The 27376-nt window shown below is 37.9% G+C and overlaps 4 protein-coding genes across 19 annotated transcripts in view; 2 read left to right on the top strand and 2 right to left on the bottom strand.

The window, feature by feature from the left end:
- Positions 1-27376, top strand: part of gnb5b (guanine nucleotide binding protein (G protein), beta 5b) — a 349428-nt gene that overhangs the window by 136285 nt on the left and 185767 nt on the right. Inside the window, exons 1-5 of one of the 4 annotated variants that reach the window (XM_051870556.1) lie at positions 10001-10107; positions 10238-10354; positions 26273-26355; positions 26481-26631; positions 27087-27337. In XM_051870556.1, coding sequence (XP_051726516.1) covers positions 26316-26355; positions 26481-26631; positions 27087-27337 — 442 coding nt within the window. In that variant the 5' untranslated portion in view covers positions 10001-10107; positions 10238-10354; positions 26273-26315. Of the gene's footprint in view, positions 1-10000; positions 10108-10237; positions 10355-15739; positions 18036-26272; positions 26356-26480; positions 26632-27086; positions 27338-27376 lie in introns of those variants that run through there. The other 3 variants (XM_051870557.1, XM_051870558.1, XM_051870552.1) reach the window with 3 other exon arrangements.
- The window catches only part of LOC127499882 (E3 ubiquitin/ISG15 ligase TRIM25-like), a 223337-nt gene that overhangs the window by 76378 nt on the left and 119583 nt on the right, over positions 1-27376 (bottom strand). The gene's annotated exons all lie outside the window — the stretch shown is intronic.
- On the bottom strand, positions 5687-15719 carry LOC127499874 (uncharacterized). 13 transcript variants are annotated; one of them, XM_051870546.1, is made up of 12 exons: positions 13369-15704; positions 13204-13270; positions 12815-12922; positions 11561-11701; positions 11316-11470; positions 11000-11136; positions 10777-10870; positions 10533-10632; positions 9255-9508; positions 8953-9136; positions 8661-8788; positions 5687-8554 (listed from the first exon to the last, which is right to left on the bottom strand). In XM_051870546.1, exons 3-12 carry the CDS (start codon positions 12894-12896, stop codon positions 8237-8239), a joined length of 1593 nt encoding a protein of 530 aa, XP_051726506.1. In that variant the 5' UTR covers positions 12897-12922; positions 13204-13270; positions 13369-15704; the 3' UTR covers positions 5687-8236. The 13 variants fall into 13 exon arrangements, with proteins under 13 accessions (XP_051726506.1, XP_051726507.1, XP_051726505.1 ...); XM_051870547.1 differs by lacking the exon at positions 13204-13270 and having other exon boundaries at positions 13369-15705; XM_051870545.1 differs by having other exon boundaries at positions 12815-15704.
- LOC127500254 (trypsin I-P1-like) lies at positions 18274-21422 on the top strand. The gene is made up of 4 exons (XM_051871315.1): positions 18274-18277; positions 18510-18782; positions 18910-19046; positions 19136-21422. The coding sequence occupies exons 1-4, from the start codon at positions 18274-18276 to the stop codon at positions 19343-19345; spliced, it is 624 nt and encodes a 207-aa protein (XP_051727275.1). The 3' UTR covers positions 19346-21422.

Raw genomic sequence — 27376 nt, 5'->3', positions numbered from 1 at the left:
ATTAGTACTGCAAAGGCTTTACACAGCAGATCTGTCCGATAAGCACATGGCCGTTTCCATCACCTCACAGCTCTCTGACGGCCTGAAAAAGATTGAACAAAGCATGCTACCTGGCAAACTAAAGGTCTGGTGTTACCAACTCACCTTGTACCATCGTCTGATGTGGCCCCTCAAACTGTGTGACATCACCTTATCAGCAGTCCAGAAGATGGACTCAAAGGCTAACAAATTAGGTTTTATTAACAAAATTCGGGAGGAGCAATGTGCAAATAATGTGACTAATCATCACGTCATTTCAGCCAGCTGTCAACAATCAGTAATAAACATATCTACCCAATCAGCATTAGTGAAGGCATATATATAAACACAGTCGACTCACCCATATTCCTCGACAGTTTTTTTCAGCATCCCTCCACCACCCCGTCTCCTCACACTTGCCTGGTTACTTTCCTAACCAGAAATACAGGGGGAGTACGGGCCAAATACCGAGCTCGGAGCCCTCTCCTCGGACAGCACGCCAAATACACATACTATTACGCATACTATTTACTATCTGATTATTTGTAAGTGTAAACTCGTGAACTACATCCGGAAGTGGCTGGGCCTCCCCCGATGTCTGTCAAATGCAGCCCTGTATGGAAGAAACACCTTGAGGCTCCCATTGAAATCCATCAGCTTGGGCTATAAGCTGGAAAAAGTAAGACTGCTAGTATTCAAGCTGAAAGACTCACCGGATCCAGCAGTGCAAAACACCAAGGCCCAAGTGCAGACTGGAAGGAAATGGAAAGCATTGCAGTCAGTACACCAAACTATAACCAGCCTGAAACACCAGGAAGTTGTTGGATTGGTGCAATATGGCAGGGCAGGCTTTGGTTGGGGAACATCGCCTAAGATGTGGTCCAAAGCCTCACAGGCAGAGCGGAAAGAACTGGTGATCTCTGAAGTCGTAAGGGAGGAAGAGGAGGGCTACAAGATCGTGATGTGGGCCGATTTGTGGAGGATGTCTCAGGCAAGGCTGAGCTTACTAATCAGGGCCAAATATGATACCCTCCCAAGCCCCCAGAATCTGCACCTCTGGTATGGCTCAGAGGAGATCTGCCAGCTTTGCGGCCAGCAGAATCCCAGCTTACAGCATACCCTGACAGCAACATAGTGTCGGCACAAATCCGGCCCACATCTGGTCCACGTATAATGTACCAGATGTGGGCCGGATCTGGGCCAAACTATGTTGCTGTCTGGGTATCCTGTTCAGCTGCAAAACGGCACTGACCCAAGGACGTTATGGATGGCGTCACGACCAGGTCCTGCGGAAACTAGCTGAAGTCATCGAGGCACGTAGACTGGAAGCCAACAGGGCCAGCCCAGTAACATCTCATGGGTTGATCCAGTTCATGAGGCAAGAAGGTGAGGCATTAAGCAGCTCCCTGCTGTCACCTGGAAGCAACTGGGAGCTGAAAGCTGATATTGATCACAAGATGAAGGCCTGGAGTCTACCTTTGAGAGGAAGAAGGAGAAGTATGCAGACCTAACAGCTGCATGCACAGAGGCAGGGTGGAGTGCTTTTACCTATCCAGTAGAAGTCAGCTGTCAAGGCTTCACTGGAACCTCCACCCAACAGCTCCTGAAGTCTCTAGGTGTCAGAAGAACCAGGCATGTCAAAGGCATTAAAAGATCTGGCAGAGGAGGCAGAGGAAGGGAGTTTCTGGCTCTGGCTATGGAGACAAGGACAAGGTGTGGGGGAGAGAAGGATCCTATGGCTGGCTTCAGAGGGCGGTAGGGAGACGTCCCTGCCGCTGCTCTACCACCCGGAGATGTTCCAGGGTTAAAGGAGCGAAACATCAACGATGGGTGGCTCCCGGCTGACGACTCTGTAGCCAGCCCAAATGGCACTGGCGGAGGTGTGGTAGGCAGAAGTGCCTTGCAGGTATTCCTACCTGTGCTTACAACTGTATACTTCTTGCATAAGGTATACTTGGAAATACACTTGTAAGGGCAAGCATGCAAATAATGGAAACTATCTTTGCACATGTGTGTTTTTTTATTATTTACAAATGCTCTGAAAGAGTTATTTTGTTATTCGTATGCATGAATGAACTGAAATAATAACTCTTGACTTTGAAACTTTTTGGGGAGTCCTTCATTTGGTTTAAATGCTAATAAAAGTTGATAATACCTAGAATATCAAAATCAACTGCAGGCAGTAGAGTCTTTTCCTATTTAGCAACTAAACTTTGGAACAGTCTTCCTAGCATTGTTAGGGAAGCAGACACACTGTCAACTAAAATCTAGACTAAAAACTTATCTCTTTAACTTGGCGTACACATAACACATTATAAATTTCTATTATTCAAATCAGTCAAATGATTGTTAGGCTGCATAAACTAGGTCAGCTGGAACCGGGAACACTTCCTAAATCATGCACTGTTCGTTTGTTGGTCAGAACTGGCCCTCCGACTGAGCCTGGTTTCTCCCAAAGTTTTTTTTCCCCCCATTCTGTCACCTGATGGAGTTTGGACTCCTTGCCATTGTCGCCTCTGGCTTGCTTAGTCGGAGACACTTAATATTCAACAATATTACTGATATGCCTGCATTAGACCTTTATCGCAGCGGAAATGGTTACCGGAAGTGCTCATCAAAGTGATGTACCGATTCTTCTAGTTATGTATATCTTCAGTGTGTTGTAATCACCTAGTTGAATAAACGCCTCTTAAAATGAGCATCCGCAGGATGATTTCAAAATCCAGACATTTTCAGAGACAGAAGAAGAGATATTCTGATGATTACTGTGTACAGAATTTTCCAAACTCAGCGGAACTTATAGCTTTAATCCAACATAAGTCGATCTGAGAAAGCAGTGGCTCATAAACATATGTGATTATTTCACCATACGGTGTCAATGCACTAAACTAGTGACTAATGCATACTACACACGAACGTACTCCTGCGTATTATTTTAGAAGAACCTTCATCCCGCCGTATCAGTCTCACCCATGCTTTCCTCAATTCTTTTGTGTTGGGAAATCATGAAAACTGAGGTAAGGGTGTTGTCATTTAGAATTAGAGCAGCCGGACACGCTGCAGTAACACCGGCAAGAGGATTTAGCCATTAGTTTTGATTGAGTTGCGATGGGACCAGAAGTAGCGATACACTGCTTCACTTACCAGATATAGGAAGTGTGATAAAGGTCTATTGACGCCATTGTATGCAAACTGAACTCAGCTGGATGATGACATCACCGTTTTCTCCAGAGCTGCTATAGATAAATGAATTAAATTAATAACTAATGATTTTACAATGGAAACAAATCAACACTGAACTTTCTTAAGCTGGACAATGCCACTATTATCTTCTAGAGCTGCTGTACAGCCCAAAACAAAGTTTGTTTAATTATTTTCCTGTTATCACTGTAAAGCTGCTTTGAAACAAATCTGCATTGTAAAAAGCACTATATAAATAAAGCTTCCCATGGGGAAACAAACTTATAAATCATACTGAATACATTTTTTATGAAAATGTAAAAATGCAGAAAGTTTTCTCTGATGGGTAGGTTTAGAGGTAGGGTTAGTGTAGGGGATAGAAAATACAGAAAATTCCATCCAGATAACTTGTCATTTAGGGTATGCTCAAAGAATGCATCTTTTTATCAATAGGTACTTGATATCTAATTGGTGATTAAAAGTTTTGTTCACTGATAAACGTTTGACTTCTGATATCAGATGGCCACTTTGCATAACCAGGATGAAGTATACTTGCTTCAAAGCAAGAAGGAGTGTTTATCACCAATTTTCCGTGGGGGCAGTCGTGGCCTAATGGTTAGCGAGTTCGATGGGTAAACCAAAGGTTGCTGGTTCACTTCCAGCACCGGCAGGAAATAACTGAGGTGCCCTTGAGCAAGACACCTAACCCCCCAAGTGCCACAGCATAATGGCTGCCCACTGCTCCGGGTGTGTGTCCACGGTTTGCAGTGTGTGTGTTCACTACTTACTACTCTTAATGTGTGTGCACTAACTTGGATGGGTTAAATACAGAGGACAAATTCTAACAATGGGTTATCCTTTCACTTTCATTGGCAATGTTCTTCAAGTATATCTGCACCAAATGGGGGAAAAAGGGTATAATGAAGCATGAAACATCAGTGCAGACCATGAAGGAGGTCCAAGACTTTTTGGGCCTGCATTCCCATAAGGACTTTTCAGCATGCTGTGAAGAAGTTCGAAGACCTTGTAGGAAAATGGGAGGCCTTGAAGAAGAACCAAGGGCGAAAGAATGAAACACACCAGAAAAATGAAGAAGAATGTCGGATTGTCATAAATATGTAGATCAGATCTCAATTTTGTTCTAAGTTCACTTTCTTTACAGTACAGTATATACACTTTTTAACATTCTGCTTTTACGTCTGCACAAACTTATATGTTGATATGTCGGACTGTCATCATGGTCTAGATCAGATCGCAATTTTTCAAAGATCAGTTCTCATCAGTAGCATTGTAATTTAACATTTTAAGACTAACAACACTGTTCTGTGTTCTTATTTTTAACCTAATTCACCATTTACTAATGGTCTTGTATAATTATTAATTACATGCTGTTATGGTCATTAAGACGGAATTTCAATTTTGTCAAGAACGCCCTAAATGTACTCCAATCTCAGTGAAATTTGGTTTGTTTCCATTTCTCATGAAGGAGAGTTGACTGGGTGGGTGAGAGCAGAAGATTTCAAAAGTCCAAAAATAAGGGCCTAGTGTGCGTGTGTGTGTGTGTGTAACAGTGACAAACATTTCCACTTCTTTCTTTACTTCTCTAAACTCTACACCACCAATGACAAAACAGCCTCCACAAACCCAGGTCAAGGCGAAGAGATTGGCCAAATGTTTTCACACAGGTTGAGAGTGGTTTTGTTGCAATGGATGCGTAAACTGGACCCACACTGACAGTTTTAGTCACAAAAGAGATTAACTATACTAAAATTGTAGCTGTGAGGTGTACTTCATTCTGTAAGAATTATGTTTTTTCTATTGCTTTTAATACAATTCAAGCACATATTTTAGCTAATACATTACTGTACACAGTAAATTTTGCAGTGTTAAATTAACTCTTTAAGAGTTAAATTTAACACTGGGTCTGAGTGTATTTGGTCCCACTCAGAATTGGTGATTAATTTACTCTTGTCATAGTGTTAAATTTTCAGAGTAAAATTAACTCTATTTTGAGTAACAATTTAACACTGGTCAACACTGAACAGTGTTATCTCAGTTTAACACTAAGGGGAAATTAACTCTGTTTGGTGTTACTATGATTTAACACTAAGGGGAAATTAACTCTTATTAGGTGTTAATATTTAATTTACTCTTGTCATAGTGTTAAATTTTCAGAGTAAAATTAACTCTATTTTGAGTAAAAATTTAACACTGGTTGACACTGAACAGTGTTACCTCAGTTTAACACTAAGGGGAAATTAACTCTTATTTGGTGTTAATATTTCACTAATGTAGAGTTTATTTACAACTTTAATATTGAAAAATTCTCTCAGAGTAAAATTCTTAAAACCCATTTGGTGTTGCAACAGGTTAATAAGTGTCAGTATTTCTCTTTGTAGTCCAAGTACAGTAAAACAATTACTCTTCTACAATGTCAAATGAACTCTTAAAACATGTTTTCAAAACAAAGAAAACAACATTAACAATGTCACATTTAAAACATTTATTAAAACAAGAGTCAGGCTCAGGAAACATTCAAATACACAAAAATACATCATGTCTGCATTAAATGGCAATATGGCACTACATGCAGTGCAGAATCTGTTGTACCATATTTCATCTGAAGATCAAATGGTTTGAAATAACACAGCTCATTAACATTCACTACCTTAAAAACTCTGTTTGGATGCAGTCTGACTGTAAAAGCATAGTAATGGTCATCAAAACATACAGTTTCCATAAGTGTTCCACACAACAGCACATTTTCATCTTTCACAGCAATAGTCTTGATCTTACAAAACACTGGCATCTCACATGCTACTTCTGTACAGATAATAAAGTCAGGGCGATACTCTGTGCCATGGTGTTTGAGCCACTTTACAGAATAGACAACATCTGACATTACCACTCCTAATTTGGAAGCAATTTCTTGGCCACCTTTAAGTTCACCGAGTTCTACCATCTTCCCTGGGCCAAAAGACAATCTGTACTGGCTAAAAGACTCCCAGTGCATCGAAGTACAAAATTGGTGCTTTTTGGCTAGTGTTTTGGTTATGTTTTTGAAACTTTTTAATTGTGTTTTAAAAAATTTATGTTTAGCTTCATAACGCATACACCACGTGCAGAATTGGTCCAATTTTTCTTATACACTGTGGGTAATGGATCATTATATGATGCTTTGGCAAAAGACTTCTTTCAGGAAACAAGTTTTTGAATAGCTGGTGATGTTCAATTATTAAATGTTTAAGATAAATGGTCATGCCCTCTGTTAAGACTGGTGAAAATACGATATTAACAATTTGCAAAAGTAAAATCAGAAGATGCCAGTGTTTATCATCTCTTTGCACTAAATCACCAAATAATAGGGGCATGTTGCGCAACAAGCACCAAGATTGGATGGCATTTAAACCCAAATCGTTGCTTCCATCAAACAATTTGACCATTGGAGGACGGTTCCTCTGCTGATTGTAACCATAGTCAAAAGCATGTACCCTACCAGCAAGATCATCAGTGCTCAGAAAATTATGCTGAATGTACTGCAGAACAAGTTTTACCTCTAGCTGAGCAACTCCTTCTAGAATGTCGTGCATTATATCCACAGCGAAATTGTTGGCTGTGTTGAAATACTTGAGTGAATTCAACAAACATGTACGTTTGACACCATAAACATGAGGTAGTGTACAATCAGTTTTTAAAGTTTCACAGTGCAAAGCATGCATCTCAGCTGTTCTTAATACAACCTCAGGGCTGTCTTCACAGAACACCGACTGAAAATGATGTTTCTCAAGAAGACAGAAACGACAGCTATATCGAGCCCCAAATGACTCAAGAAACCCAAACAAGCTGTGCAAGCCAAGATTATCCCCAGTGACTTGAATAACTGTACCCCTAATACAACTTCCAGACACTGGATTCTTAACCCCTTCAATCTCAAGTACTTTCAAATCATTTACTAGAGGCTCAAGTATAGAATTAAAACCATAGCGCCTAATATCCTGTGCATGAAAGAGGGCACATAAATGAATATTCACCAATGAGGAGTTAAAAACTGGGGGGAAATTCCTTAATGTAAAATAGATTGCACCTAATTTGTGTATACCTTTTTTGGATCCCAAAGGATTAGCGGTCTCAAAATCGTCATAAAATAACTGAATTTGTAAGGCATCATTTTCTGTATAAAATAGGGGATTACTTTTAAAATATGCCGCATCACTTAAGTCAACATAAATGCCTTCCTTTGGAACATGCCTGGGTTTAAACAAATCAGTAAGTAGCGGATTTTGTAAAATTGCCTTTAGTGTTTCTAAAATGGGAATATAAGCAAATTTATCAGTTACAACAACTTGATCAAACAAACCTGTGGTTTTATTTCTCCTGCTGTCAAATCTTGTGCCAAGCACTATTTCGCTTGGTTCAACAATTCCCCATTTTTCCGTAAAGAGTCTCTTTCGTTTGGCTTCAGAATTTAACATAGTAAATGGATTTTCCAAGTTTTGAAATGAATTTTCTATCTTTCTTTTAGTAGCAGTGTCCTGTGGAGACAGACAGAGCAAAGCTGCATCCTGGGCCTGACTATGAATCTCAAAAACCATTTCTTCCATAGATGAAACAAAACCACTTATAGCAGACTGACTTAAACCAGCAACTTTTAGTTGTGCAACAGCAGATGCACACATATCGAAAGTGCTCTTATTTGACTTTAACAATTCAGATGTTGTGGCCACCTCTCCGGCACTGCCAATCTGATCAAGTATTTCAGCATTACTTTGTCCATCTGCCTTGGCAGTCTCCTGGCTATAAATGGTGTCAAAATTCTGCTCACTGACATTTTGATCAGCATGTTTTGTGTGCAGATGTTTCCGAAAACCTGAAAAAGTACCAAACACAGAACCACAACCTGACTCTATGCACTTAAGGTGAAGATTCTTTCCAGGAACTAAACCATGAACTAATCTGAAGTGCCTAAGAAGTATTTTTGAACCATTTAACTCAGCCTGACAAACAAAACACTTCATGAGGACAGAAAATCTTAAGGGACCTAGCTAAGCAGCCTTGCTCTGACCTCAGCAACACGAGGACTCTCTTTCACTTTGCCAACATCTATGTTGTACACAGTGGTCTGAATGAAAGTGTACATGTTGTGTAGCATAGTATTGTAAGATGTGCCAAACACAAAGTGTGCCTTAAACAGTTCGTCAAAGGCACCAAGAGAAGAAGTTGACTTGCATGGAATGGCATGCTGATCAAGAACGATGAAGAACTGGTGAACTGAATTCTTCTGAGGTCCCACGGCCAGGAGATAGGGCTGAGCACTAGCAGTGATGTCTCGAAGATGCTCCTCAATGTTTGTTCCACTCTGAGAAGACAAAGCAAATTGTACAAAACCATCACTGATATGTTAAACAATAGAAACTTACAACGGAAAAAAAAAAAAAACAAAAAAAAAAACAACAAACACAAACCTTCTTAAAGACAACAAGATGTTTCTCTGCTTGAGAGGCAGACACCTTTCCTGGTCTCTTTCGGCCTTGGGCAGAAGGTGGGATCAGATGCAACAGCAGTAGTATAGAAGAGAAGTCAGAGTCCCAAACTGTTTAGACAGTATATGTTAGGAAAACGTCAATAATGAAAACTGAAACTAAAATAATATGAAAAAAAATTATTGGGAACTAAACATTTCCCCCTTATGTTCCTTAAAATATTACACAAACATTATTCAAATTAGTAATATTAAATTAATCTGAAACATCTTACCAAAATTAACACCCTCTTCTGAGTCATCAGGAAATTGAGCTGCTAGCAGGAGTTCTTCTACATCACTGGTGGTTGGAAGCTTTCTGGACTGCTGAATCACTTTTTTCTTGAATGCAGTCGTCCACTTCTCCAGTAGCTTGCCTGACACTCCTTCTCCAAACATCAGAACAAAGTCTTGCTCAATCTAAGAAAAGGAATCATTATTAAATATAAACCCCTGCAAGCATTGAACAAACTTATTTTAGACAACAGCAATGCATTTTTTTTTAAATCCTTACAAATATGATCATAAAACACTTTACCAAGCCTTTAACGTCTTTGAAACGTGGAAAGACTGTCAATATATCGCTTGACTGCATAGGGTCCAGAACCAATTTGCGGCGATAGTCAAATGTCAATTTCATCTTCTTCTTGACTGTGTCCTCATCAGCAGAATGTTTCATGAATGCAATTGCTTCCTTGCATTCATCTTCACTCAAGACAATCTCTGGAGTAAACTCTGACTCCCGTCTTACAGTTGGTCCACCAGACATCCCCTCAGAAGATGATTCTTGTCCTGATGAATAAAGCATCTTGCTAGCTTCAAAACTGCTTAGAGAATGCCATATACAGTTAATACTTTAAAAAAAAAAAAAAAAGGAAGCTCATCTTTTTATAAATAAAATGCCACAGTTAAAGGGATAGTTCACCCAAAAATGAAAATTTGATGTTTATCTGCTTACCCCCAGGGCATCCAAGATGTAGGTGACTTTGTTTCTTCAGTAGAACAAAAATGATGATTTTTAACTCCAACCGTTGCGGTCTATCAGTTGTATAATGCATGTCAATGGGATCTATAAGAGTCAAACAAACATGCACAGACAAATCCAAATTAAACTCTGCGGCTTGTGACGACACATTGATGTCCTAAGACACGAAACGATCGGTTTGTGCAAGAAACCGAACAGTATTTATATAATTTTTTACCTCTAAAACACCACTATGTCCAACTGCGTTCAGCATTCGCTTAGTGAGGTCTGATCGCGCTCTGACAGCAGAAGTGATGTCTCTCACTCATTGAAGCAAAGCACGAGAGATCACTTCCGTCATCGGAACGCATCTTTTGACCTCACTAACCGGATGCTGAACACAGTTGGACATAGTGGTGTATTAGAGGTAAAAAAAATTATATAAATACTGTTCGGTTTCTCGCACATACCAATCGTTTCGCGTCTTAGGACATCAATGTGTCATCACGAGCCGCAGGGTTTAATTTGGATTTGTCTGTCGTGTTTGACTCTTACAGATTGTGTTACCATTTCAATGCATTATTTGAGCGACAGACGGCAACAGTTGGAGTTAAAAATCATCATTTGTGTTCTACTGAAGAAACAAAGTCACCTACATCTTGGATGCCCTGGGGGTAAGCAGATAAACATCAAATTTTCATTTTTGGGTAAACTATCCCTTTAAGGCAACTCAGTAGCAACAAAACTGCTGTGAAATATGGCACAATGAGCTATGAAGAAAAAAAAAAAAAGAAAAAAGAAAAGAAAAAAAAGAATAAATAAAACAGGCGATTTCTGAATTTCATTTTGTACCTTCAAATGATGCTCGTCGTTCTTTAGCCAAGCCTCTCTGTATAGTTTTGATTCTCCATGCCAAGTACCCAGTGCCACTCTCACCGTCATAGTAATGCTCCTTGAATAACAAAAATACAGGGAAAAAAAAAAAAAAAAAAGTGTTAAATCAATAGCAAAATTCACCACCTGTATTATGGGTGTGTGATCAACATTTAAGACATGTCAACATAGAAATAAAATTCAAAAATAGTGTGATACTTACATAGCCATTTTTAGAGAAGGGGTCACTGAGGTAAGGGAACAAAGCCACAATTCCTCTGGCGTATTTTTCTTTAACCTGCCGTGGTGGTGATGTACTGTATAATTATTTAAAAAAAAAAAAAAAAAAAAAAAACCACCCATCTTTAGCCCAGGTTCAAAAAGCAAAAGATGATAGAACTACAGTGAGAGATCATATATACACCAGTTAATTATATGCAGATTACCCATTCTTTTCTGTAATGTCAGCTGCCAGGATGTTCACCATTTTCCTTCTCGTTTCATCCCCCAAAGTTTTAGTTCGGTTGTATTCATTTATTACACGCTCCCCACCAGGTTTCTGGACAAGAATGGATTCCACCAACTTCATAATTAAAAAAAAAAAAAAAAGAAAGAAATAACTAACAAACAAAACAAAGCATGAATATGGCATTTTAAGAACAAAGAATTACCTTAATTTTTGTTTAAATATGTTTTTTTTTTTTAAGATTGATGAATTATATCTTTTTTTCCCCCAATAAATAACAACAATTTGATGCTCACCTTTTTAGCTTCATGATCTAGCCTCATTCTTTTACTTGAAGAGCTTTCTTCAATAATCACCGTGTCCTGTGAATCAGTGGAGTCAACAGATGAAGACCGATTTAACTGCACAGGAGAGGCTTGTGGGGAGGCATGTGGAGAGGCAGATTCCAAGTCTAGTTCCATAAAGGGTGGAAAAAAATCTTCACAATACTAAAAAATAAGCACTAAGAAAATTTCTAGCAAGTAATGTAATAAATACAAACCTGCACCATGTTTTATGGTGAGAACGCCAACTGATGGATCTTTAACTACATCCTCAAAAACATCATCATCCACCTCCGTCCCTGATTCATCAACAACCATCACATTCTCGGGTACAGTTGGGACACCGAACTTTAAAAAAGCTGGAAAAAGATATGCAAATTAATGAGAAAAGGCATTACATATTAAAATGTTGATCAGTTACTTTTTGCATTTGCTCTGATGTTCAGAGTTACCAGTGACAGTATATACAGGGCTTGACGCTTACTTTTTTCCCCTAGGAGCACCTGTGCTTCTCAGTTGCATTTAGAAACTTTAGGGGTAAAACTAACTATTTCTGCTTTGAAGCTTTCATTTTAATTTTAGATAGAAGTTTTAATAATTTTGTTGTTTTTGTCATTTATTAGTTTTTGTTAATTTTTATTTCAGTTTTAGTTTGGTACATCAGGTTAATGAAACGTAAAGGGTTAGTTCACACAAAAATGAAAATTCTGTCGTTAATTACTCACCCTCATATCGTTCCACATAATAACCGCGTGGAAACTGGACAAACTGCCTAACTTTTATTTATAAACAAGCATGAAATACACCGGGACTCTTATTTTGAAATGTTTATGCTTTATTACTGCAGGCTGCTCAATCAAATTCAGAGGGAGATAAAATATGCATTCTTACAACCGTATACAACATATTACAATATAAACACTGTGACGTGAACATTGTCATAATTGATCAGCATTTGTTCATAAGCAATCGCTTGGCATAAATGTGCGTCACTGATTAAGAATTAATGCTGCGCGAGCATGTCGAACGCACAACAGCGCCGCGTTCAGGCTTTTAAACGTTAAGCGCTCACATTTATTTAATGAAATCAAATAGCCTTTAGAAGTTTAATATTCACATTAGGCAGTATCGCGATTTATGGCTTATCTTTCCATTCCCAAAATATAAGAAGCCTTAAAATGACTATTAAGACATTTGTTATGCCATTTAAGGTATTGAAGACATTTTATGATATTACATTCAAGAAAACTGATCGCAGGGATTTTTTTATTCGTACAGGTGCTCCAAAATAAATTTTAGAGTTCGCACACAGCTATTTTCAGTCACAAATGCAACTGAAACGCTCGCACTGTCGAGCCCTGAATATACATATATTTAAATAAAATGACCAAATAACAAAAAAGTAATGGAAATATAATTTTTAAAACTAAAATAAAATAGTAAAAGTTAAAAAGTTTTTTTTTTTTCCTTACCAGCAGACAAAAACTCCTTCCGGCTCAGCTCGGTTATTTTAACAAATTTCTGGGCATCCCCAAGTTTCACCTTAACCAGCATGTTCTGTAGGCCTTACGTTAGGTGACCTAGTTTTACACACATGGCAGTAGAAAAAGGTTAGGTACTGAAATTGTTGCAATGGTTTGCATAGTCATCACTTTTAAGTAAGTCTTTGAATACGAACATTGCAATTTCTACTGTCTAACGTTAATGAAAAACTTAGCAGCTAACTGTTAATGCTCCACTGTGACGCTGGATAATTCGACGTTTATAAATAACAATATACAAATTAACAGAAAATAAAGCTAACTACAACAGAAATACAAATTAAATACGATCATTGACATAATTTAAGATTTATCATTACCACACTCTGACGAAAATAAAATTCTCCACCATACTGCGAAGTTGCAAGTTCTATTCGGAGTTTGAACCTACCAAATTACACAGTTCATCAAATTACAACCTATGCTGTAATATTAGCACATTTATTCAAAAGTGATGTTTTAATACGTTACTTAAAAGAGCTTACCTTTTGGTGCGAGGTGAAAGAAAATGGCGGTTACAACGACGACGAGAAACTTCTGTTCAAATCCTTGACGTTAGCTTGAGGGGCGGAGCTTAACAGAGTAAAGTTAACGAGGCAGAATTAACACTGATAATTTTCACCAACACTAGAGGGTATCTTTCACTATTTGTTGTTAAGTTAACTCCTTAAGAGTAAATGTAGAGTAACACTGCCTAATTAACACTGCCGATTTTACTGTGTAGGGTTGTCAAAAGAAAGTTGATACTTAAATTTTAATTTTTATGTCCACATTCTTCACAACTTCCCATTCTTGTCTCCTCTTATCGCTAGTAGAGCAGTGAAGACTTACATCGCTTCTCTTGTTGCCCTTCGACTGAAAATGACAACCAAAAGCCTCACAATGTGACATTGTGTATTATATTCCGAGTTGTGTTGCGGTAAAAATAGCAACAGGGCAGCGTCAGTAGCTCACCGAGTGCAACCATTTGACGTCATCGACATAGAATGCACTGTGCACCTAAACAAAATGGCGCCCCCCCCATTGTCCAAAATATGTCATGGATTTTTTAAATAACGTAAATCTTTCATGGGTTTTCTACTACATATTTCAGTAAGAGGCATCATTTACGTTATATTAAGCCATACAAGTCTTGATACCCGGGGTTCCTTTAAAAACATTACGGTACCAGTCTTTCTGCAGTACCGGTAGTATTGAATATTGGGTCAATCCGGTACCTGCTGATAGGCGCTGCTTTCAAATGCTCACATGCATTTTTGTGTGAGCGTGCTGTGAAGACCCTCAAATGGATTGTTTACAACGTGTTTTAGCAGCATTGTAGCCAACATATTTGTTGAGCACGTGAATGCAACGACCAGTCTCTTATTCATAACCAATAAAGTATAATGACAAGTAAATAAAAGGTTCATTGTGCAGCAAAGACAAATTTTTTTCACTTAGTCGGTGAGCTTGCGCTGCAGCTGAACTGAAGTGATATCAGCTTCATTGATTATAAAGGCATCGCTCTTTGCTTGCTTTCTGTATATAGCCCATTCATAATTTGAATAAAGGTTTATTTTTCATTCTGCAAAGTACACACTTCAAAGTTTTGAGAGTGACAACTGTATTAAAATGAGAGATTGAACTGGAACATGCAACTGGACAATGATCCAAAGATCACAAGCAAATCTACAACAGAATGGCTGAAAAAGAAAAGAATCAAGGTGTTGCAATGGCTCAGTCGAAATCCAGACCTCAACCCGACTGAAATGCTGTGGCGAGAGCTGTGCATAAATAAATGCCCACAAACCTCAATAAAATGAAACAATGTTGTAAAGAAGAGTGGGCCAAAATTCCTCCAGAATGATGTGAGAAACTGATAAAGTCATGCAGAAAATGATTACTTCAAGTTGTTGCTACTAAAAGTGGATCTACAAGCAAATGAATCATAGGGTGTCCTAAGTTTGTCACGCATGGCTTTTCCATCTTGGCTTTATTTTTGCTAAATAATTAATGACATGGTATGATATGTCATGTGTTACTGCTCATCTGAGGTTTTATTTTCCTAATTTTAAGACCTGCTGTCACGTATCCCTGTCATTCCCGGACTACATTTCCCACAATCCTCCCTGGCAATCACCTGCACTCTCTCCACCAATCACCAATTGCCACATACTGCTGCAGCACATTATCTGGACTATTTAAGCCACACACACCCTCACACACTTGGCGAGGTCTTGTTTACTCCCGTAGCAATTCTGCATTCCCATAAGGCCTTTTCAGCACGCTGTGAAGAAGTTCAAAGACCTTGTAGGAAAATGGGAGGCCTTGAAGAAGAACCAAGGGCGAAAGAATGAAACACACCAGAAAAATGAAGAAGAATGTCGGATTGTCATAAATATGTAGATCAGATCTCAATTTTGGTCTAAGTTCACTTTCTTTACAGTACAGTATATACACTTTTTAACATTCTGCTTTTACGTCTGCACAAACTTATATGTTGATATGTCAAACTGTCATCATGGTCTAGATCAGATCGCAATTTTTCAAAGATCAGTTCTCATCAGTAGCATTGTAATTTTAACATTTTAAGACTAACAACACTGTTCTGTGTTCTTATTTTTAACCTAATTCACCATTTACTAATGGTCTTGTATAATTATTAGTTACATGCTGTTATGGTCATTAAGACGGAATTTCAATTTTGTCGAGAACACCCTAAACATACTCCAATCTCAGTGAAATTTGGTTTGTTATAGTTTATGTTGCTGTTATAAACTGAAGTGTTACTTAGTTATTTAGATTGTTATTTTGTGTGTTGTTGAGTTAGCCCATTAGTATGTGCTATTAATTAGAGAATTTCTCTTTGATTTGTAGCGTCTGTTCAAAATCGGATCTGCCAGCCAACTTTAGAATCTTCAGAATGCTTTTAGCCTCCTGAACTGTGCGTGTAAATCACGAATTGGCTCCAGCAAGTCCGGGACCAATTGCCCCATTGGCACCTTTGTTACCTCATTGAAGAAAAATTCTCACCAGCTCCAGGGACTTCAAAGAGTCACCCTGGTGGGGCTAAGGGCCATGTGGTCACAGACACCGGCCACAACCCCAATACACACACACATACAGACACTCACAAACACGCATGGAGGTTGTGAATGTACATTTATCCTCCAAATATGACTGTGCCAAAGTGTACCTGTCGTTGAGTTCAAGGTACATGTATGTATCCCTAGTATATAAGCTTAGCTATGACTGTAGTTGTATTAGTTTTATTCTAAACGATAAAATTCAAGTATAAACTGTATCTCCCCTTTTATGACTTTGCCATCTGACAAGTTTGGTCTCATTGTAAAGCTTTCGTTATGCCCTAATTGAAAATGTATGTCACATTACTGTAAAATGCATTTTTCTATTTTTAATGGTACTTTGAAGAAAATGTACTCAGATCTGACACTTCATAAACTATGCAAATTAGGTCATAAATGGAGACAAAGAAAAAGTTTGCCCGCCAAAATCGCACCCTCATCATTGGCTGATGTACCCAAGGAGGCGTTCTGGTCTGTTGTCCTTAAAACACAATGACACGCGTCTCTTGGCACAAGTTTCTTTTGTCAAGCCTTCTTCATCCGTCGCCCGAAGTCTTCACTCTTCATCGTCTAGGAGACTGACTCTTTCTTCTTTATTTTACGGTTATCTTACTCTTAAGTTAAACCCTTGTTTGAAAATCCCGCCGAAGAACCCTTTCTCGGAAAAGGACCAATCGCTCCAGCCGCAAGAACCGAAACTCCTGCAGAAACACGAAACGACCACAGCACCTGAACCTATGCAAGTATAGAACCATTCTTTTCAAAGCGTTTTAAGCTCGATGTGTAAGCTGAGTTTCCTTGCAGGCTCTCAAAGGTTTTAACTGTTAGTAATTTGCCATTTCTTTGATCACCTCTGTTTTCTTGACTTTACTTTCGTTTTCTATATATGTGTATTATTTGTGTATATTTAGCAGTATAGCCTCTGTATCCGTAGTTTCATATATTAAATACTTTATATTCATGCTCGATTGTTTCTGCTGCTCATTCAGAAAACCAAGTCACTTCTACGTTGATTCTGCAACATTGCTTTATGCTTTAATGCTATAATAGGAAGTTATTCTCGTGGCCAGAGAATAACATTTATTTTATAATAGTCTATGAGAAAACCCATAGTTGTCTAGACAAACTAGGATAGTTTTTCTAGACAACTATTAAACTAGAACTAATCATATATGTAATTGATTATAATCCGTTGTAATTAATTCACAACATATGTGTATAATTCCCTCTTGGGTCGATCTATATCATTATTAATCATAAGGCATTATGATTTTTTATATATATATATATATATATTTCACCCATGATTTGAGCTAATTGATTAAATACCTGTGATTCACTACAGATTGAACCTTTAAGTAAACAATAAACTGTATACTGTACATAGTAAAAAGTCTTCACAGTCTTAAGTCTTGTGTCACTCAAAAAGTAGCATTCAGCATTTTGGTCATCTGTTTTTATGTAAGCTTTGTACTGTCATTGTCACAGTCACTATCTGTCTCACCATCTCTAAACTACATTTCCAAGCATTCCTCCTGATCCACACCTGCACCCAGTCAGCTCATCATCTCATGGATTCCCTGCACCTGAGCATCATCATTAGCTCTTCTTATAAATACTCACTTCTCCTGCACTCCTTGTCTTGTCTCGTCAACGTCAAACTTACCATGTTGTTTCGCCTGACCCACTTATCTGTTGATTACTTACCTGTTGTTCCTGTGATATGTCCTAGTTCTCCACCGCTGCTGTTCTCCACCGTCTCCACGCTCCTCAGCACCCTTATTTGTACCACTTACCTCAGAGTCCCTTGTCTATGTGCTGACAGTCATAAGTCAACGCTTCCTTCCAATGCATTTAAGCCTATGGAAAATCGAATAACTGAAGAACTGTTGTCTCACATGCTCATTGTTACTTCTGAATCATTTGTTGTGATCTTATTGGTTGTTCTGTAGGTGGGTTAAAACAATCGCTTAAAAGCATGAATGCTGGTCTTGAACTTTGCAGAAGTGCTCTAAAGCTGTGAACAGTCCTTCTGTCCTCCACTGCAATGAAGACTGTTGTGTTCACTTTGCTGGTTGTGGCTGTGGGTATGTAGATCTCTCTTATTAGTCATTATTTATGACAACTGTTAGTTTATGTCTACAATGACATGTTTTGTAAATAGTCATTAACATTAATAAAAGAAGAGTTTTTTTTTTTTTATGAAGTTTGCAGCACAGGTGATAAAATCATTGGAGGTTATGAATGTCCGCCCCACTCTCAGTCCTGGCAGGTGTACCTTACGGATGGGCGTAAAGCGTGTAGAGGATCTTTGATTAATAAAAGATGGGTTGTGTCTGCTGCTCACTGCACGTTCATGTGAATATATAAACTCCCTTTTTATTTTTTTTATTTTTTATTTTTTTCCATGTTAAACCTACTTCCCCATCAAACATTCCTTTTTCACTATGGAGAACTTTTTTAAGGAATCGATTAGCAAACGGTCGTTACTGTTTCCTCTTTCTGAATGTGTACACTGAAATTCAATATTCTAATAGAATAAACATTATATTAGCGCTGAGTAAAATGTTCCTTGCCACATAGACATGTCTATCCCTACGTCCAGTTGGGAAAGCACAAAGTGTATGTTACTGAAGACACAGAGCAACGGATCAGGATGGAGAAGGTGATTCGTTACCAGAAATATAACGATCAGCCTGATAACAATGAAATCATGCTGATCAAGCTGAGCATGCCTGCCATCTTCAGCAAGTATATAAAGACAATCCCTCTGACAACCAGCTGCACTTCTGCAGGGGAGCAGTGCTTGGTTTCTGGATGGGGCAAAACTGAAGGTGAGATGGCTGAGTAATAAAAACTTCTTATACTTTATTATAATATTGTCAGGCATAAAAACATGCATTCAGTCATTAGATACATAAAAGATGACAAGCTTTAGCGCTGTTCATATTCTTTTTCCAGTTGGCCCTGCTTCTGTCCTGCAGTGTTTGAATTTGCCTGTACTCTCGAAGATGCAGTGTAAGGGTGCATATGGCACGAAAATAACTGAAAACATATTCTGCGCTGGATTCATGGAGGGAGGCAAAGACTCGTGTCAGGTATGTCACTTAGTCTTCCTCTTTATATGGATTTTTTATTTTTATAAAAACACAATTTTGTCCTTTTCATTTTCCAATTTTCTTCTCAGGGGGATTCTGGTGGCCCTGTAGTGTGCAACGGTAAACTAAAAGGTGTTTCCTTTGGTGAAGGCTGTGCTCAGCCAGGGTTTCCTGGGGTTTATACTGAGGTGTGTCGCTACACTGACTGGATCAAAGACATCATAACTAACTCTTTGTTCAGCCTGGTTGGTCCTTTACATGTTCATTTTCCTAATAAGATGCAATTAAATTCAGTTTAAAGCATGTGCGTGCGTGTGTGTGCGCGCGTGCGTGTGTGTGCGCGCGCGTGTGTGTGTGTGTGTGTTTGTGTGTTTCTATCTATCTTTTATTTTTATAAGGACATTATGTTTTTGAGCATTTTTTTTTTTTAACCCTCATGCACTGTTCGATTTTTGGCGACTGCCTATATATATGGTCCGGGTCAAATTGACCCTAATTGGATTCAATACAATTCCCCAAAAATCACACTATGAAAAAAAAAACATACAATCATGTAAATAACTTTTAATATCAATACTTTTCACACATTACAAACAGTAAATATCTGAATTTATGATTTATAAAAATGTTTTAAGCACTATTTTTAAGACTGCCCCTCCTCCCACACGTGGGACATTTACCATTATACATTTATAACAATATCTTAGTCTAAACCTAAAGTAATCTTGACAAACTATATATCATTTGAAAGCTTTCAGACTTTCAGCTTTCATATTTTCAAAAGAAATGACAAAGCAATAGATAAATAGTGATAGATTCTTCATTTGTGATGTGGTGCCAAACTATAACACACGCTCTGATTCTTTCTGTATGTTTTTTATGTGCTTCAGGGATTGAATTCAAATCAAATATTAACATTACTGCCTAAACGTCTTCTAAATAGGATGTGTACTTCATAAATATTTTGAAAAGTATGGAAAAATATGGTTCAGATCACTCAAACCATATATGGAAATCGAAGACTCCTTATATGGTCACTGGTGGCGTAATGGAGGGAGCGGGACGACGGAGTTGGAGATCCACATGCAGGCTTTATTTACAGGAAGAGCGTAGTCGTACAGGCAGTAGGTCAAACACCAGCAAACAGTAACAGTAAGGCAAGGCAAAAGAGTAATCCAAAACACAGGCACAGATCAAGGCAGGCAGCAAACAAGGAAACAGTCCAGGGTCAAAACACAGGCTAGGCAAGACAAGGCAGGACAAGGAACAAATGGAATGCAAACCAATGGCTAAACAGAAGACAAGGCAGAAACAATACTCAGCAATGTGTGTGTATGAGTGCAGCTTATAAAGGTTCACTGATAGGAAACAGGTGTGAGTGCATGAGGTCACCGTGATTTTGCCAAGTAAGACATGTTCTTGGATCAACATATTTTGTTGATCCTGGAACAACATTCCAGTCTGAAAATTTAGTCTTAACCCTATTCCTACCCCTAAACCTAATCCTACCCATAACTTACCCCTAAAATCAGAGGGGAAAGATAGGTGAATAACATTGATGTAGAAGCACCTAACCCTGGTTGTAAGCCTAAACTTAACATAAACGGTAAACTTGTCCCTCAAATCTGATTGGTTGATTGGAATGTTGTTCCAGGAACATGTCTTACTTGGCAAAATCACGGTGACCGTTCTGTGACACCCACAACAGTAACAACGTATACAATTTCTGTATGCACGATTTATTCATGTATTTTTGCCCTTGAAACCACAATTTTAAAATTTGACATTGTGACATTTTAATGAAATTCCTTGCAAATTCTTGTAAATGTAATGCAAAATATGTAATTCTCATTTCCGTATTGTAAACAAATATAAACTATTATATATTATGGTGGTGTACTGCCATTTAATATATTCTGATTTAAAACATAATAATAAAGGAACAATTAATGCATTACATGAGAATCATTTTCTGAGACATTTTCCATGGGGGTATAAAATGTTTTTGTGGTGTTTGGGCTGGGTGTCTGGAGACACCCTTTAAAGGGAGGGATATGTAAGGCTGGTATTTGGTTGGGCTCTTTGTTTTCATGTGCCATTCCCACATTTTCCTTGTTTATGCCATGTATTTTGTTTTAATTTTTTTACATTATTGGTTCATTGGTTTGATTAGATTCAGGTGTTGTTCATTTGCTCATTAGTAGTCTGTGTATTTATAGCTGATTTTCCCGTGCGTCTTTGTCTAGCTTTGTCATCTTTTGATGCTGTAGTCCTCTGTTGTGAATTTCATGTTCATGCCATGTTTTATTTAGTCAAGTTTGTTATGTTTATTTTCAAGTTATTGCTTCATTTGTACATCTTTTGAATCATGGAATAAACTGCACTTGGGCTCAGAAAACTGACTCAGCTTCAGTGAAATTCTTACACAATGTTATCAAATAAATGTTATTGGCTTATGGATATGTTTTATTAAACACATACTATTACTTATACAATATATTAATATTATATAGTTTCAGCTTATACTTAAAGTGCTAAATAAATAAACAAATGTGTATATATATATATGAAGACTTTTGCTATAGTTTAAGGACAGGAAAAATGGTCGCACCCGGTGCATGGTCTAAAAGGGTTGTCCCTATTTTCTTAATGAGTAATGGGTGTGTTCTGGGTGTAACGTGCAATGAATCAATCAGAGTCACATCTCCCATTCCCTTTAAAAGCCAGTTGTGTGCATGCCACGGCGGATTCGCTATTTATATGGCGGAATTTGCAAGGGGAAAAACTGAGCGCTTCTCTATTGAGGAAACGGACCATCTACGGGAGAAGCCGAATTCCACCAAAGCATTTTTATCTTTATGCACACAATAATAATCTTTTACATTGTAATCCTTTTATTTTTAATATTTGGCATGTTTGTGTGCTGCTGCGCGTCCCTGTGTGTGTAATAAGCAGAAATTACTAACGCGCTCTTTAAACAACAAAACAAATAATTGCGTCATCGACTTTAGACCAGGTTTCAGTTGGTCAATGGCACAGTCTATTTCAGTTGCCTCAAAATAGTAACGCACCAACAATGCGCCTAAACACACCTCGTTTTCAGACCAACACGCCCATGGGCGCAAATGCATTTGCTATTTAAACAACGTGGTGCAGGACATGAAAATGATAACTGCTTTGGGCTGAAACTAGCAAAAAACACTTGCGTCCTATGATAGGGCCCAATGTGTGTGTGTGTGTGTGTAGCATACGTGCTTTTTATATTCCGCTGGGGACTTCAACTTGAATGCACACAGACTCGTGGGGACTCATGTCACCGTGGGGACCTAAATTAAGGTCCCCATTGGGAAATAAGCTTAAAAATCATACAAAATGTTTTTTTTTTTTTTTTTTAATTAAAAAGATGCAAAAAGTTTTCTGTCATGGGAAGGTTTAGGGGTAGGGTTAGTGTAGGGGGATAGAAAATACAATTTGTACAGTATAACACTTTAGAATACTGTTCCATCATTAATGAATAACTGCACAGGAACAAATGAGTAATGCACTATTAACACTCTAGTAACTACTATTAACCAACCAGAAATCAGTCCAATGGAGCGACGGAACGTCATAGGCGGGTGACGTCACTGACCAGGAAACTATAAAGCCTACCCGAAAACCCATTCATTCAGCTTCTGTGCCTTCAGCAAGCGCTGAAGTTGTGTGTCCTATTTATTGTTGTCTGTCTTTCAAGCATATATATATATATATATATATTATGATGGCGAGGAACGCTGCACTCCCGCCGAGCCCTCAACGGCGTCTCAGGTCATGGGGTTTGCAAATGGATCTGACAGAGGGGTTAGAGACAGGCGCAGCCCTATCTCAGCCCTCACCTGTCAGATCTGATGTCTCAATTCAGAATCAGGAAGCACGCGTTGTGGTTTCTTCTGCTCCGGTTGAGGCACTGCATTAATGGCATCCGGTTCTGAGGAATTAGATGTTGTTAGTGTAGCAACACGAGATACTGAAGACTCGCCACTTCAGTCTCCTGCAAGTGAGGAGCTTATGGAGGTTTTAACTCGTGCCGTGGCTAAGTTAAACATCGATTGGCCGGCCGAGAAACAAGAGCTGCAAGTTAAAAGTAAACTAGATGAACGATTCCTACCATCTAGATCAGCTCAACCTCTGCGTCTGGGCTTACCATTTTTTCCCGACCTCCACACCGAGGTGTTGAGGTCATGGAAGAGACCAGTCTCATATCGAGTGTATACACCACAAACATCTACATACAGCAATGTATTAGATATGAGAAAGCATGGTTATGGGGCTATGTCAAAGGCGGAAGAGACGCTTGCGAGCCATCTCTTCCCTCAGTCGGCATCGTCCCTTAAAGCCCCGACGCTGCCCACCAAACCACTTAAAGCTACATCCGTGCTGGTGGGCAAAGCGTACTCGGCCGCGGATCAGGCAGCGGCATGCTTGCATACTATGTCTATCTTGCAAGCATACCAAGCTGACCTGCTAAGAGACCTGGAGGAAAGTGAAGAAGTGGGGGCAGATGTCATCCAGGAGTTGTGTCAGTCAGCTGACTTAGCTCTCCGTGCCACCAAGGAGACAGCCAAATCCATCGGCCGGTCTATGGCAGCCCTGGTGGCCACGGAGAGGCATCTTTGGTTGAATCTCACTGAAATCAAAGACAGAGATAAGTATTACCAAATCCTTCAGAAGAAATTACTAATTATTTGGATTAGTATTCTAAAGTGAGAAACATGATAACTCTCTAGTAACTACTGAAGGAAGTCATTGTAAACTTTTGAGGTTTTTGTAAAGTATTGGATAGTAATAACTCAAGAGTTGCTACATATTTCTAAAGGAACTACTAATTATTTGGATCAGTATTCTAAAGTAAAGATTATGGTAACCCACTAGTAATTACTCAAATGTTATCAAATCCATCAAAAGGAATTACTATACCAAACTGTACAAAAACATACAAAAACCTCAAATGTTTAAAACGACTTTAGAATTTACTAGAGAGTTAACATGTTTCTCACTCTAGAATACTGATCCAAATAATTAGTAATTCCTTCTGAAGGATTTGGTAATACTTGAATCATTACTAGTGTGTTACCATGACCTTTACTTTAGAATTAATTATACATTATGCATTATTCACATTTATTATGAACCTGTATTTAGTAGTTCTTCATATTTATCTGGGAGGTATGGAAAAACAGTAGTTACTGATTAGCTAATAGTGAACTACCACCTTCAACTGAGCGCTATTACTTACTAATTCATTAATCAGAGTTTCTTGTTAGTTAATAGTAGTTACTAGAGTGTTAATAATGCATTACTCATTTGCTCCTGTGTAGTTATTCATTAATGACGGAACAGTATTCTAAAGTGTTACCAAACCATTATGTCTATGAAGAGTCGTGTGTATGTGTGTAACATTTCCACTTCTTTCTTTAATTCTCTAAACTCTACACCACCAATGACAAAACAGCCTCCACAAACCCAGATCAAGGGGAAGAGATTGGCCAAATGTTTTCCCACAGGTTGAGAGTGGTTTTGTTGCAATGGATGAGTAAACGGAACCCACACTTAGAATTTGAGTCACAAAAGAGATTATGACTATATATGCTAAAATTGTAGCTGTAAGGTGTACTTCATTCTGTAAGAATTATGTTATTTTCTAGTGCTTTTTATACAGTTTAAGCACATCTTTTAGCTAATACATTACTGTAGGGTTGTCAAAAGAAAGTCAATACTTAAATTTTAAAAACATAATGGTACCAGTCTTTCTGCAGTACCGGTATTGAATATCAGGTCAGTCTGGCGCTTCTTTCAAATGCTCCCATGCGTATTTGTGTGAGCATGCTGTGAAGACCCTCAAACGGTTCTGTTTACAATGTGTTTTTGCAGCATTGTAGCCAATCACAGACTTTTTTGTTTAGCACGTGAATGCAATGGCCAATCTCTTATTTATAACCAACAAAGTATAATGACGAAGTAAATAAGAGATTCATTGTGCAGCACAGACAGATTTTTTGATTATAGCAGGAGTTTTCTCTCAGTCGGTGAGCTTGTGCTGCAGCTGAACTGAAGTGATATCAGTTTCATTGATTATAAAGGCATCGCTCTTTGCTCGCTTTCTGTTTATAGCCCATTCACAATTTGAATAAAGGTTTAATTTTCATTCACACTTCAAATTTTTGAGAGTGACAACTGTATTAAAATGAGAGATTGAACTGGAACTGTGATGTTTGACAACGGACGAGACAAAAAAAAAAATCTGATTTTCATTTTATTAATAACTTTTCAGTTAAATTTTTAATGCAATGTTTATTTAACTGAACAATATTTGAAGGATACATGCTAATGTTTTAATGTATTATTTACTTATAATCATTAATTGCATTAAAATAAACTAATTACATTTATTTAATATATTTAATTTTCAAATAGTTAAATTAAGAAAATACAACAAAATAGTTACAACGGTTTTTGCTATGGTACCGAAATTGGTACAGAGAATCGTGAAATTTGACTGGTATTGGTACCGACTATGTCAGATAAATTGTCTGGAATGATTTTAACTAAAACAGGAGTCCCATATTTTCTTTTTTATTGACACTTTATATTGGAAAAATGGAAAAGCCATGGGTGACAAACTTATGTTGGTTTAATCACCGAATTGCATGATTTGGCTAATTTTTCTGTGGACCCTTGTGTTCCTGGGTAGTGGTGTATTTTAGACACACAGTTATCTGAGAGGACTTGGTTTAGTAAGCATTAATATCGGACGCTAACATTTATCACTGCTTTAAGCTAGCTATTAATGGCCTTATCATTTTCATATCACTTAGTGAGAATATTGGTTAGTTTATTTTATTTTGTTTCTATTTTTTTTTCTCTTGTATTGATTGAAGCTTTAAGTAAACAATAAACTGTACAATACTGTACAATAATACAATAAAAACAATAAAAAGTCTTCACAGTATTAAGTTTTTGTGTCACTCAAAAATTAAAACAGCATTTTGGTCATCCTTTTTTATGTAAGCTGTCATAAGTCAAAGCTTCCTTCCAACTCATTTTTTTATGCCTATGGAACACTGAATAAGAACTGTTGTCTCACATGCTCATTGTTACTTCCGAAACATTTGTGATATTATTGGTTGTTCTGTAGGTGTGTTAAAACAATCGCTCAAAAACATGAATGCTGGTCTTAAACTTTGCAGAAGTGCTCTAAAGCTGTGAGCAGACCTTCTCTCCTCCACTGCAATGAAGACTGTTGTGTTCACTTTGCTGGTTGTGGCTGTGGGTATGTAGATCTCTCTTATTATTCATTATTTATGACAATTTTTAGTTTATGTCTACACTTTTAATCTAACACATGTATTATAAATCTTTAACATTAATAAAAGAACAATTCATTTTTTAATGAAGTTTGCAGCACAGGTGATAAAATCATTGGAGGCTATAAATGTCCGCCCCACTCCCAGCCCTGGCAGGTGTACCTTACAGATGAGTGTAATGAATGTGGAGGATCTTTGATTAATGAAAGATGGGTTGTGTCTGCTGCTCACTGCGACTTTGCGTGAGTATATAAATTCCCTTTTTAAGTCTTAAAGTAATCAATTAGCAACAGGTTGTTATTGTTTCCCATTTCTAAATCTGTACACTACAAAATTGCAAAATTTCTACACAAAAGGCTGTCAAAAATCTCACACATTCAGTACTTTAATAAAGATGAGAGTTCATTAGTCTACCAACCACTGGCATCCAGCTCTAGTTTTGAATATTTTAGTTTTGAAAAAATTTACATTTGTGTACAGCATTTAAATGACTCTTTTCTGGCTTCAAGAAATAATCAACACATTTTTATTTATTTACCATTCAGCATACTAATGGAGAACTTGTATTATCTGTAATTTTCTTGGCATAACCAGTCTCAAAGGCTATGCATTTGAGACCATCTACAGACCTAATATGTAGGTAGTCAATATTCTGATAAACACTGCATTAGTAGAATATGTGTTCCTTGTCAAATAGATTTTCACGTCTCATCGTCTACCTGGGAAAGCACAACAAGTATGTTAATGAAACCACAGAGCAGCAGATCGGGGTGGAGAAGGTGTTTCGTTACCCGAAATATAACGATCAACCTCATAACAATGATATCATGCTGATCAAGCTGAGAAAGCCTGCCATCTTCAACAAGTATGTAAAGCCAATCCGTCTGACAACCAGCTGCTCTTCTGCAGGGGAGCAGTGCTTGGTTTCTGGATGGGGCGACACTGGAGGTGAGATGGCTGAGTAATGAAAATCTTCTTAAACTTTAA

Source organism: Ctenopharyngodon idella, chromosome 18 (assembly GCF_019924925.1).
Source record: "Ctenopharyngodon idella isolate HZGC_01 chromosome 18, HZGC01, whole genome shotgun sequence".
Lineage (NCBI taxonomy): Eukaryota > Metazoa > Chordata > Actinopteri > Cypriniformes > Xenocyprididae > Ctenopharyngodon > Ctenopharyngodon idella.
Note: the sequence above shows the minus strand (reverse complement) of the source record. Positions and strands in the feature narration are given on the sequence as shown.

Coding starts and splice junctions, on each gene's coding strand:
- LOC127499874 (XM_051870536.1), bottom strand. CDS start 8,213: ATGAAGTGTTTTGTTTGTCAGGCTGAGTTAAATGGTTCAAAAATACTT.
- LOC127500254 (XM_051871315.1), top strand. Junction 18,783..18,909: donor TGGATGGGGCAAAACTGAAG/GTGAGATGGCTG, acceptor TTCTTTTTCCAG/TTGGCCCTGCTTCTGTCCTG. Junction 19,047..19,135: donor GAGGCAAAGACTCGTGTCAG/GTATGTCACTTA, acceptor TTTTCTTCTCAG/GGGGATTCTGGTGGCCCTGT.